General features: G+C 53.5%; 1 protein-coding gene across 1 annotated transcript; it reads left to right on the forward strand.

The window, feature by feature from the left end:
* Window position 1: 1 nt before the first annotated feature.
* Window positions 2–9,101, forward strand: IFFO1 (intermediate filament family orphan 1; the record flags this gene model as incomplete). The annotated part of the gene is made up of 9 exons (XM_042866839.1): window positions 2–618; window positions 4,308–4,368; window positions 4,451–4,546; window positions 4,675–4,815; window positions 5,708–5,892; window positions 6,774–6,894; window positions 7,482–7,577; window positions 7,753–7,883; window positions 8,111–9,101. Coding segments are annotated over 9 exons (1,551 nt in total), but the record flags the coding sequence as incomplete, so codon positions are not given.
* Between the last annotated feature and the right edge of the window lie 2,768 nt (window positions 9,102–11,869).

The raw sequence follows: 11,869 nt of genomic DNA on the forward strand, positions 1-11,869 counted from the left end.
CGCGGCCGAGCGCGGCCCCCCCCCGCCGCCGCCGGGCCCCGCCGGGCCGGTCTGCATCCCCGCGCCGCCTGCCGCCATGGCCCTCCGCAATGACCTGGGTTCCAACATCAGCGTGCTGAAGACGCTGAACCTGCGGTTCCGCTGCTTCCTGGCCAAGGTCCACGAGCTGGAGCGGCGCAACCGGCAGCTGGAGAAGCAGCTGCAGCAGGCGCTGGAGGAGGGCGGCCGGGCCCGCGGTCCCCCGCGCCGCGACCAGGCGGTGCAGACCGGCCTGGTGGGGCCCATCCGCCCGCTGGGGCTGGCGCTGGCCGCCGGCCGCCCCGCCGCGCTCTGCGGGCCCGTCCGCCCGCTGGGCTCCCCGGGCTGCCACCCCGGCGCCCCCGCCCAGCCGCCGCCCTTCGCGGCCAACTCCCGCTTCATGCCCGGCACCATCTGGTCCTTCTCGCAGGCCCGGCGGCTGGGCCCGGGGCCGGAGACCACGCTGGTGCAGGGGCCGGGGGTCTCGTGGATCCACCCGGACGGGGTGGGCGTGCAGATCGATACCATCACCCCCGAGATCCGCGCCCTCTATAACGTGCTGGCCAAGGTGAAGCGGGAGCGCGACGAGTACAAGCGCAGGTGAGCGGGGGACGGGCCGCGGGCTCCGGGTGGGGAAGCGCTGGCAGCGGGACCTCGGGCTTCGCCTCGCAAGCGCGGACCCTGGAAGGCGTGAGCGTGGAGAGTCATTGTGCTCCCAGAGAGCAGCCCTCTGCGTTTGGGTCTCCTCAGGTTCACACGGTCGGTGGTTGAGGTCTGGTCCAGTCCTGCGCTAGTCGGGCCGTTGCTCACCTTCTGCCTCTTGAGACCTCTTGGGATGCTGACCTTGTGCCTTCTGGCTTCTCAGCCTGGCATGAGGACCAGGAGTGCTTTTCCAGGCTGGGGCTCAGAGTGTGAAGAAATAGCAGGATGCTGGGAGCCAGGGTTTTGAAAGGGAAGGCATTTGGAAGCGCTGGGGAAAGAGGAGCAGCTGGCAAGTGGGTGAGAAAGGTGAGAGTGCAGTGGTGAGGAAGCGGAATGGGTCAGGGCACCAGGAGGTCTCTGGGTGTGTGCAGATGTGCTGAGGAGCTGGGGGCATGCAGGGGTCTGGCTCCCCAGGCCCTCTCCTTCTTCCCTCACTTTTGCAACCCAGAAATCGTTGCCAGGGCTCTGCCACAGGTGGCAGTGGGTACAGGAGCACCCTGTTCTTCAGGATTCTGCAACACCATAGCTGCAGCACGGCATGCTTCTGGAGCAGGGCACAGTGCCGGCACGCTGATCTTGTGGCTGAGCATCCTCTGTGCCATGCCTGGAGCACTCTGCTCCAAGCTGGCTGGTGAGGCTGTCTGAAGAGCGGCACACAGGATGGGACCAGTCAGCAGCTGGAGCAAGGCCTGGGGCAGTGCGGGTGGGTTGCTGGCTGCTCACCGACTTGGGATGAGAGAGATCACTCTGTGAAGTTGTAGGACACTTGTAAAGTACGTTGTTAAATAACTGAAGGAGCAAAATGTTGCACTTGAAGCATACTAGTGCCCTGTGCCTTTGAGCTGTGAGATCTGGTGCTAAAGTCGGGGCTTGGGACCCAATATGACACCTTCCATTTCTGGCTTGGTAAGGCTTTGTCTGGGCAGATGCTCCTGCTGCACAGCTGGTGCTCTGAAGCACCAAGTGAGGCATATGAGAAGGGAGTTGACATCTCATTTTTTTTCCTAATTGCCGCTGCTTTTCTGTGCACCTAAGGGCTTTTCACTGAGCACGGCTTGGGTTCCTTCCGCAAGGCAGGCAACTCTCCTTTCTCAGTGTTTTTAGATCAGATAGCAGGGAGCTAGTGCCGTGTCAGGGCAACCTGAGCAGAGAGTGGGGCCACCTTTTGGGAGGGGAAAAGCAGAGAGCTCTGAAGAAGGATGGGAGACAGTAGTCAGATACCCAACTAGGATGCCACCACCTCTTGGGTTTGTGAGCGTGTTAGCTGGGGTGTCTGACTGCAGTCTGCTGGTGCTGCTGAAGCCTGGGCAGAAGAGAGAGTGGGTTGTGGTGCATCCTGCTGGCTAGGGACAGGCGGTGAGGAAGGCCACGGGCCAATGTTACTGGAGGGGATCTATTTTTGGACAGTGTTACTAGGGGCAGGAGAAAGCAGATCCCACCCGCAGACCCCCTCCTACACCGGGTCCCAAGTGGGGGATGGCAGAGGAGGATCCCATTTCCGTGCTGTACCCACACCATGGGCCAGCACTGACGTCCCCTTTGCTGTGTGAGAGCAGAGGTGGCTCTGGCAAAGGAACTTGTCACGTCCCCAACTTTGGTGGCCTGAGGTTAGCGGGGGGGGGGGGGGGGGGGGGAGTAGGGGGGAGCTGGCTTTGCCTGCTGCTGAAATGTGCTCTCTGCCCTCTCCCTCTGGGCAGACTGGTGGCATGGGAGGGACAGGCATCGTTGTGGTGACAGGGTGGGGTGGCTGCGAGCTGGCGTCAAACAGCAAAGCTTTGGTCCAGGTGGCATCAGCCTGGCAGACTGCTGGCTTCTCCAGGCTGGGTGCAGTGATGCAGCCGGGTTATAATTAGGAGTGGTGCATTGCAGGATGGAGCAGGGAAACGGAGCCAGGCAGGAGATGAGCCTGAGAGAGTGAGGTTTGTAAGGGATGGATGTGGTTATTTATCTCTTACAGCGTGAATCCTTCTTACTTTTTGGCATTAAGTCAGCATTTACATGATCTCTACTGGTCTTTTGTAGCATGAATTCTCCCAAAGCTTTGGCAGATTGGGCAGTACGGAGCCCAGAGGAAGGTGGAGACCAACAGAGCGAGTAAGCTCCATGCTGAAAGACGCTGACAGTTTTTTTCAGTGGTGGAATGCATCTTCTCCCCAGGGACAGAGGCCTTTTTTGAGAGGTTCCCATATAAGGAAAATCCCACCTTTTAACTTTCTCCTTCCCTCTCTTCATCTTTTTCTTCCCACAAACGGATGCAAAACCCTTTTGCTTCCCCCTCTGAAGCTGTGGGATGAAACCCACAACGATAGGACTGCACTCTTTCTCCTTGTCTGAATAAGGAGAAGCGTTGCCAGCTATAAGAGCTTAAAAATGCCTGATTCAGGACTCTCCAAATCGTGGCATCATCTTCATACCTTAAAATGATGAGAGTGAGGGCTTTTCAGGAGCTCTCTGGTTTCCCAGTCATTGGGATTTATTTTTCACACTTGTAAGCGAGAGAAGTTCTGCATGTCCTTGTACAACCTTAAAAGCTGGAGTCAGTGGTGCTTGCAAGTGTTAAGCAGAAACCAGGGATCCCAGCACAGGCAGGGTCTGGCTCTTGTTGCTTTTCCAGACAAATTTTATTCTGTCAGAGACATTCTGCTTTTCCAAGGAGCCTGAAGCAGCACCACAGTGGTCCTGCAGTGTCCTGCACTGTGTGGGACAGCCATGGGTGCGGGGCACGTACCAGCCCATTCGCTCTCTGCGATCATCATTTAGCAAACATTTAGCAAACAGCTGTGCAGCTGGTGGCCTCCCAGCCAAACAGGGGCTGGGCCAACACCGCAGCATAACCCAAGGTGATGAGCTCATGGCTGGGAAATATGGTGTGGTCCACTGTGGGGCGATGTGTCTGGACAGACTGCACAGGCAGACTGGCATGGCCTTGCTGCAGAGCTGCATAGGCTAATGCAGCACCCACCATCCATTCCAATCTATCTGTGGGCTAATATGCTGCAAGCTGGCATATAAAGGCATGATCTGTCACACTTCCTTGCAGGACAAAACAATATTTTTCATTCTGACCTTCACATTGAAGTGTACAGCACGGCCATGTAACGTGATATTAGAGTTCCATGCTTCTGGGCGACCTGAACTGCACAAATACAATGTAGATGGGTGCAGCTCTGCTGTATGCAGAGAAACCCAAAGACCGTTCCTACGTGTTGTGGCTGAACATAACCCAAGACCAAGGGGCTGTGGGTGGCCAAAGCAGCTGGTGGGCTGCAGGGCATGCAGAGCAGCTGCTGTGCAGGGCTGTGTTGGTGTCCCCAGCTCCCCCTACCACAAAGCAGGGAGACATGGCTGGCCTCAAGCAAGGTTGGTAGAGAGCATTGTGGGACTGCGTTTGTGACCAGGAGGGCTGATGGGTGTTTAGCAGTTGTGGCCAACTAGAAACAAATGGCAATGTATTCCCAGACACATTCTGCCTTCCGCACTGCTGCCATCCTTGCTCCCTCTGGGGTTGCTGTGAAGTGAGCAGCTGCTGGTCTGTTCTCTCCAGCAGCCTGTGGCACAAGATCTGAGCAGTGCATTTCTCTCCCTAGGTGGGAAGAGGAGTACACAGTTCGTGTCCAACTTCAGGACCGAGTCACAGAGCTGCAGGAGGTGAGCACTCTTGCACTCTTCCCCTGCTCCCTGCTGCCCCTTGCTGGGGCTAATGTGTGCACCTTCCTCTGCCCTGGAGCAGGAAGCCCAGGAGGCTGAAGCATGCCAGGAGGAACTGGCCATGAAGGTGGAACAACTCAAGGCAGAGCTTGTTGTCTTCAAGGGACTGATGAGCAATGTGAGTCCACAGCCCTGGGAGGCAGTTATTTTACCAAGGGAACAAAGGAGCTTTGATGTCATGTGCCTTGCCTAATTCTCCTCCTTTATCCCCTTTCTGTGGCGCCATGCTGGCCACTGTGGGTTCAGAACATCACAGAGCTGGACACCAAGATCCAGGAGAAGGCCATGAAGGTGGACATGGACATCTGCCGGCGCATTGATATCACTGCCAAGCTATGTGACGTGGCACAGCAGCGGAACTGCGAGGACATGATCAAGATGTTTCAGGTGAGATGCACCCGTCCCAGTCTCAGCAGCTAGCTCTGGGGAGGAGAGTTCCCAAAGGAGGTAGAAGAGGCAGCAACATAACCCCTCTTGGAGAGGCAATTTATCACCTGCCCTTTGCTCCTTATGGTCCCTTGCTCTCTGTCTCCTCTTGAATGATGCCCTTTGGAAGCATCAGGTGAAAAGGCAGAGTGGAAAGCTCCAAGTGTTGCTTTGGGCATCACGTCCCTTCAACCTCTTGCTGATGTGTAGTATTGGGCCCTGGGATGCCACAGCAGTAGGGCAGCAGCTGCAGGAGGGAGACACGTGGCTCCAGTGTCTGTCTCTAACTCCATCTCTCTCCTTCCCCTTCCCCTCTCCATCATCTTCTCTGTCACTCTTCTCTGTCTCTGTCTCTTTCCTCTTTCTGAATGTTGCTGCATTTCTGTCTTAATTTGTTTCCTACAGAAGCAACTGGTTAGTTTCATTCAGTTGAGAAACTGTACAAATTATAAACTTTCTATGAGGCTGGACTGTAAATATTGACATACTTCACTTTTTTTAGACTGTCTCTTTTTTCCTGTCTCTGTGTTTCCCTCTGTCTCTGGTCTGGGGTGGTGGGTGATTTGAGTTCTTCTGCAATAAAATCACATTGTTTTTTTCATCAGATTCATAGAGTCCATCTTTAGTTGCTTAGTTTTAATTTTAGAAAACGCTAAAACCATATTTTATCCATTGCACCATCTTTAACCGGATCATAATAAGCCCGTCTCTCTCTCTCTCTCGCTTTTCTTTCTTTCTTCCTTCCTCTCTTTCTTTCTCTCATTCCCCGTCCGTCTGTCCCCCGTCATTCCTTCTCCCTCCATCTCCTCTCAACTGCCTACTCCTGACCTCGGACCCGGCCTCGTTTCTGTAGTCTCTGCACTTGTCTCCCATTAAGGTCCCAGCCTCGATGGGGCGGAAGCGGGAGCGGAAGCAGGTCAGCGATGAAGATACTTCACTGTCAGAGAGCGATGCCTCCAGAAAGCCTGATGAGGAAGAAGAGGACGAGACCACAGCCATGAGTATCAATGAGGAAATGCAGAGGATGCTGAACCAGCTGTGAGTGTGGCCTAGCCTCACTCCAGCTGACCCCTTGCAGCCGCACACCACCTCAAGCAGCAGAGCGCTGAGCTCTGCCACACAAGTGGATGTGTGGCCAGCCTGGCTGCAGGCTGTGGCTTTGTGCTGTTAGCTATAAAACAATACCATATCTGTGGGCTGTTCTCCTGACCAGGCCTTCTGATGGTGTGGGTCATTCTGGCTTTCTCCACCCTGCCAGGCACCGGTCTTCTCCTTGGTTGCCCTGGCTGTGCAGGCTGGTGGATGGGGAGTAAGGGATGGGAGAAGTCTGCTGCTTTTCCTTTCTGGGCAATGCCGAGGTGGCAGCTCCTTCAGGGCTGCTCTTTATGCCCTGTGCTCTGTGGCTATGCTGAGGAGAGACTGACCAGCACCTGAGCCCTCCATGGCCTTGGGGAGGATGCTGCTTTGGTGCTTGAGTGCTGTCTGTAGCCCTGCCCTCTTGTCCTGGGGTATTCCCAACCTGCTTCCCACCCCATAGCCTCCGAAGGACAGGAGGGATGATGTATTTCTCCAGAGGGCTTGTTTCAGTTCCACTGTGCTCTCACTTGCATGGTAATGCCCTCCCAGGTGGCTTGTGCCACTGAGAGCAGTGCTGAGCCATCTTCCCTCTGCCATGTTCCTCTTCTCACCCCTGCTCCTGGATTCTGTGAGTCACTACCTCAGTTTGGGGCTTTTGACCATAAAGCTGGCCCCCTCCCCATCAGCTGTTGGTTTGGGGCATGCCTGAGCTCACCTAGGAACAGACATCAGAGGGCTGTAGCGCCCTGCAAGCCAGGGCAGGGTCTTTGGCAGGGCTGTGCCTGTCCTCATGGCAAAAGTTTTTCTGCATTGTGCTGACATGCTTGTCCCCTTGCCCCTAGGAGGGAATATGATTTTGAAGATGACTGTGACAGCCTCACGTGGGAGGAAACAGAAGAGACACTGCTCCTCTGGGAGGATTTCTCTGGATACGCCATTGCAGCTGCAGAGGTGCAGGGGGAGGTAACAGTGGAGCCATGCTTTCTCTGGTTTCAGCCCGGGGCTTGCACTTGATGTTTGGGGTGCTCAGTTCTGCTTGAGCCCTAGGAGGTGTTTGTTCAGTGGCTGAGCTTCAGAGTCCTTTCCTCCCTCCTGGGCCCATTCTCATGTGTTTCCCAGACCCAGGTGGCTCTTCTGGCCACCCTGGGCTCTCATGGCCCTTGCCCACTGCTGGGGCAGCAACTGCCCAAACTGAGGCCACAAAGTCTGGCCAAAGGCTCTGCTGTCTTCACCTTTGGACCTTGTTGGTCCTCTGGGAACATGTGCTTGAACACTGGCTATGTGCAGGATATTAGTTATTCTCTCTGAAGTTATTGGGTTTTTCTGGGATTTTTCTGGGCTGTAGTGCTTACTGTCCAGTATGGTACATCTCAGATCTCTCTGCTTCGTGTTTGCAGGGCTGACTCATGTCTGTCATCTGGCCATACTGCTCGTGAGCTTTTTCCTCTTAATTCAGTGCTGCCAGTTCTCTCTCTGATTTGTCTCTCTTTCCTCTGGCTCCACATGTTGGATACCTCTCTACCTCTAAACATGCTGTCTGTTCTCCTCAGCAGCAGGATGACAGCCTGGAGAAGGTGATCAAAGACACAGAGTCGTTGTTCAAGAGCCGTGAGAAGGAGTACCAGGAAACCATCGACCAAATAGAGGTGCAGGAAGGAGGAAGGATGGGAAATGGGGGAGTGGGTTCCTGCAGGAGGGAGAAACCAACTGTTGTGCAGTTGTTTTGTTAGCAGTGGGATGGCAGCCTCATGTCTGGCTGTGCCCCATGCTCCGCATTGCAGTATGCTTAAGGCTCATCTCTTCATTGCTTTCCTTTGGCAGCTGGAGCTGGCCACGGCCAAGAATGATATGAACCGGCACCTGCACGAGTACATGGAGATGTGCAGCATGAAACGAGGTCTGGATGTGCAGATGGAGACTTGCCGGCGGCTCATCACCCAGTCTGGGGACAGGTGAGCTTGGAGGACCAGGACTCCTGTGTGCTGAGCAGGGCCTGGAGCCAGTGTGGTGGTGAGTGGGAGCTGAAGCAGTACTCCCTGTCCTGGTGTGATGTGGGGAGGAGACAGATCACAGACCAGACAGGGCGGGTATTTTAGCTTCTCCTTCCCCCTGCCCACCAGATGTGTTCTGTCCTTCCCCTCAGCAGTGCCGTGACTGCTGCCTTTATTCCTCTCTACAGGAAGTCTCCTGCCTTCACCCCAGCCTCCACCAGCGAGTCAGCCCCCAATGAGGAGAGTGAGGAGTTGGATCGTGACCCCCCTAGCGATGCTTCCATCAGATAATGAGGGGAGGCCCTGTTCCCTCAGCGCCCCACTCCTGGCTGAGAGGTGTCTGAGCTGCAGCTGGGAGAGACTGTCAGGGATGTGGAGCAGCTGGTAACCATTTGTTGCCAGGCCCACCCCCACCTCGGGGCATCTGGCAGATCCCCTGCTACCAGGTGTCTTGCAAATGGCTAGGTAAACCTGTCCGGGCTGCTCACCTCCGGCCCCTTCTCTGTTCCTCTCCCCTGCTTTGGTTTAACCATGGTTCAGGCAGGATGGTCCCAAACTTGCCACAGCAGTGTTCTCCAGGGGCTGTCCTAGGTCCTCCAAACACAACCTCCTCCAGACTCTGTCCTGGCATATCCGACCTGCCCCTGGCCCTCCTCACGCCATGCAGAAGCCGAACTCGAGCTGTACCTCCCTGCAAACTGGACCTGACCCTGGTGCCAACTGGACCGAGCCTGGGGCTCTTCCCATCCTTGCTGCTCCCCAGGCACTGGGGTGGCCCTGGAGCTGTGCCAGGCCCCACCACTCTCCCCTCCTTCGGAGCAGGGACCAAGTCCCGCTCACCATGCACTTTGCTTTGCTGCGCGTCAGCAGCACATTTGTTACAGAGACCAGGAATCATTAAACGGGACTGATGCCTTTTCTACAGCTCCTACAGGTGTGGGCTCTCACTGGGCTGCAGCAGGTGTTGGGCTATACTGCTGGAAGCAGGGCTCCACTGCCCATCCCCACACCAGGCCCGCTGCAGCGTGGCCTGCAGGGTGCTCCATCCCTCAGAAGGTGCTGGTGGTGAGATTCCTCTTCTGGCAGTTACAGGCCCTCAAAGGGCTGCATGTAATGCTGGTACTGCGTGGGCCAAGCTCCGGGCTAAAAATAAACGTGAACCCAATTGTTTTATCTGCACTGATGCTATGGCACTTTCCTTCAATGTGTCTGCACCCCTTCACTGCAGGCCAGCATTCTCACTCAAGCTTTCTCCTGCTTTGCATTTTAAAATATCAAAAAAACCCAACTGCAGAAAAAGTTTGGTTAACAGGCTGAGATTAGTTGATGGGGGAATGACTAAGCAGCGCTGTGATATTGGGACAATTTCAGTTCCTAGAGGAAACTAAGCTGAATGTGGATTGTGCCTAGCAGACCTTCCTGTCTAAGAGCTTGGTTTCTGACAGGTCAGCTTTTTGCCAAGGTGTCTGGAATGTCTCCTTACTCATCCTCAGTTCTGTATCCAACCTAGATATCACCACAGTATCCCTGAACTGCCATCTCTTGTAGCCTGTGTGGGCTTTGCCCTTACCCATTATTATTGGGATCTTTGGATCCAGTAAGATGGGAGAGGTGTCCTGCAGAGAGACTGTTTTGCAGGGCTGTCTGCAAACCAGCAGACATGGGCTGCTCAGCAAAGAGAGGTGAAGCTCCAGAGAAAAACACTTCTTGCAAAATGTCCTGGAGGGAAGGTAAAAGTAGATCAAAAAGTAGATCACTGTATAAGTTTTTTGGATCACTTGTAAGATTAGGTAAGGTAGATAAAAATGGGGGCTGCGTGAGGCAACAATTTATCTAGATTGGTTTGTGTAATTAACTGCTGCTGTGCTTAGCAGAGCACCTGCATATCTGTGTGTTGTGATGCAGTTCGGCATTTAAGCAGGGTGAGGTCCTCTCCATGTGCTTGCAAGACACATTGCAGCACGTGTTGGTGTTTCAGTGTAGGTAAACTGTCTGGTTAGATACATCTTTCCTGCTTCTTTCTATTTCTTTTCCCTTTGAATTTTGCTTTCTAGAAGAACAAAAAACAGAGCACATATTTTCATCCGATATTTTTTTATTTTGAGTGATGTTGCCTCACATACAGTAGCTCAGGGATCACTTTCCTTCCTGCCTGAAGGCTCTTTTGGTTTATACAAATCTCCTTTCCCATGTGTTTCCTTGCAGCATTTTCTGCCCTTTCTCTTATGTGGAGATCTCTGCCTGTCAGGAGAAATCCGTTTCTCCCCCTGCATAATCTATCACCTGCATATCTTGGCTTCTGTTCTGTCCATGCTTCTTAAGAAAACAAAAGGACTGTACAGTATGTATGCTGAAAGATTTCAAGCATGAAGTACAGACACACCAACATCTCTATCTCTAGAAGTAATTGTTCAGATGATCACCTGGTGCTGTCAGACACCTGTGTGCCAGGGCCCATGGGGATCCCAGTCCCACACTGTGGATCAGAATTCCTTTTGCTTTGAAGCTGAGATCCCATCTACATGTTTCTGCAAGGTGGTGAATTGTATTGGTAGTAATAGGCTCTGTTCTCCATCAGGAGGATGAAAACCCATGAGATCCTACTGGTGGCGTGTGCAATGCTGATTCTTTGCCTCAGCCATTTCTCAGCATGGGAACGACAGCCCAAAGTCTCCAGTGGTAGTTGGACCATCTCCTCTATCTCAGCCTATCCCCCAGTGCTGACCCCATGTGTTTGATACTGGATATGAGGAGATGTGTCCTATTTATTAGAATTCTATTTATTTATTAGAACTCTAATTCTATGAACTCTACTCTGTAGGCTCTTCTCTGTTCTTTGAGGAATATTTAGTCTGTTTTTCTTTGGCATGAGCTCTGCTAGGAGCCATGGTGTCTAGGAACTGTTCAGCACCATGTTGATTCTTGATGCCCCAAACTTAGTCCTCTTCCAGGAAACCTTGCAGCAGCACTGGCTCAGGAAACAGTATCAGAAGAAAATGTCTGGAGACCCAGATCTTGGCTGGTTGGTCTTTGTGAATTTCTGCAGTCATCTCCCAAGGGATGATTGCATGTCGTATTTACCCTCAGTCTACAACTCGTTCAAAACCTTTGGTTGGCCTTATCTTTCTCAAAGTCTTGGTTTCAGGGGCATCTTGTCAGTGGATGGGGAGGGGACCTTTTCCTATCCTGGAGCTGGCAGGTAAGTTGATGAAATGAATGTTGGAGGAGCAAGTCAGCTGCTCTTTCCAACTGAACTGGGAAGATGTTGCTGCTGAGCCTAGTCTGGTCCTTACTGCACCACAGCGGACCTTGGAAAGCAAGGAACAAAGTCCTGTTGCAGCATCCATGCATTAATGTGAATGCTTATTGCCCAAGTGCAGTCCAAGCAGGATGTGTCTTGATGAATGAAGTCCCATGGCACAAGGTATCTGTCAGTCCCTCTGTCAGCATCTATCTCAGGACCCTACAGATGTGACCTCTGTCTGGTCAGCTGTGTGAGTGCCTGTTGAAGACCATCCTTTTTGGAGTCTCATCTCTAAACTTCTATCGAGGTTCTCCCCCTTGATGCAAGGGCTGGGACATATTTATTTGCCAGCATCCTGCCTCCATCAGGCACCAGGGGACATTGCCAGTCTTTGGGCTGGAGTGAGAGGCAGTTCTCTGCCTTGGCTGCTGTACTGTATGAGATCAGCCTCTTGGCAAAGGCCTTCAGCAGATAATGCCAGGCATTTTGCTGTAAGGCTGAAATGAATGCCCCCTGCTGAAGGTTTCTGATTCTGTGGCATGCAGAGTAGCCTCTCTTCCCCCTTTCCTATTTTGTCTGAAAGGGTAATTCTCATCTCAAAGAATCCTGGCTGCCGAGGTGGGCCTCTGAGAGGTCAGGGAGCATCACCCTCCTCGTGCCTCATTGCATGAATTTGGAATATTCTTACAGGCTCTAGAAAGGG

The sequence above is a fragment of the Lagopus leucura genome, unplaced genomic scaffold, assembly GCF_019238085.1.
Source record: "Lagopus leucura isolate 7727_CA_CO unplaced genomic scaffold, USGS_WTPT01 Super-Scaffold_100001, whole genome shotgun sequence".
NCBI classification, from domain to species: domain Eukaryota; kingdom Metazoa; phylum Chordata; class Aves; order Galliformes; family Phasianidae; genus Lagopus; species Lagopus leucura.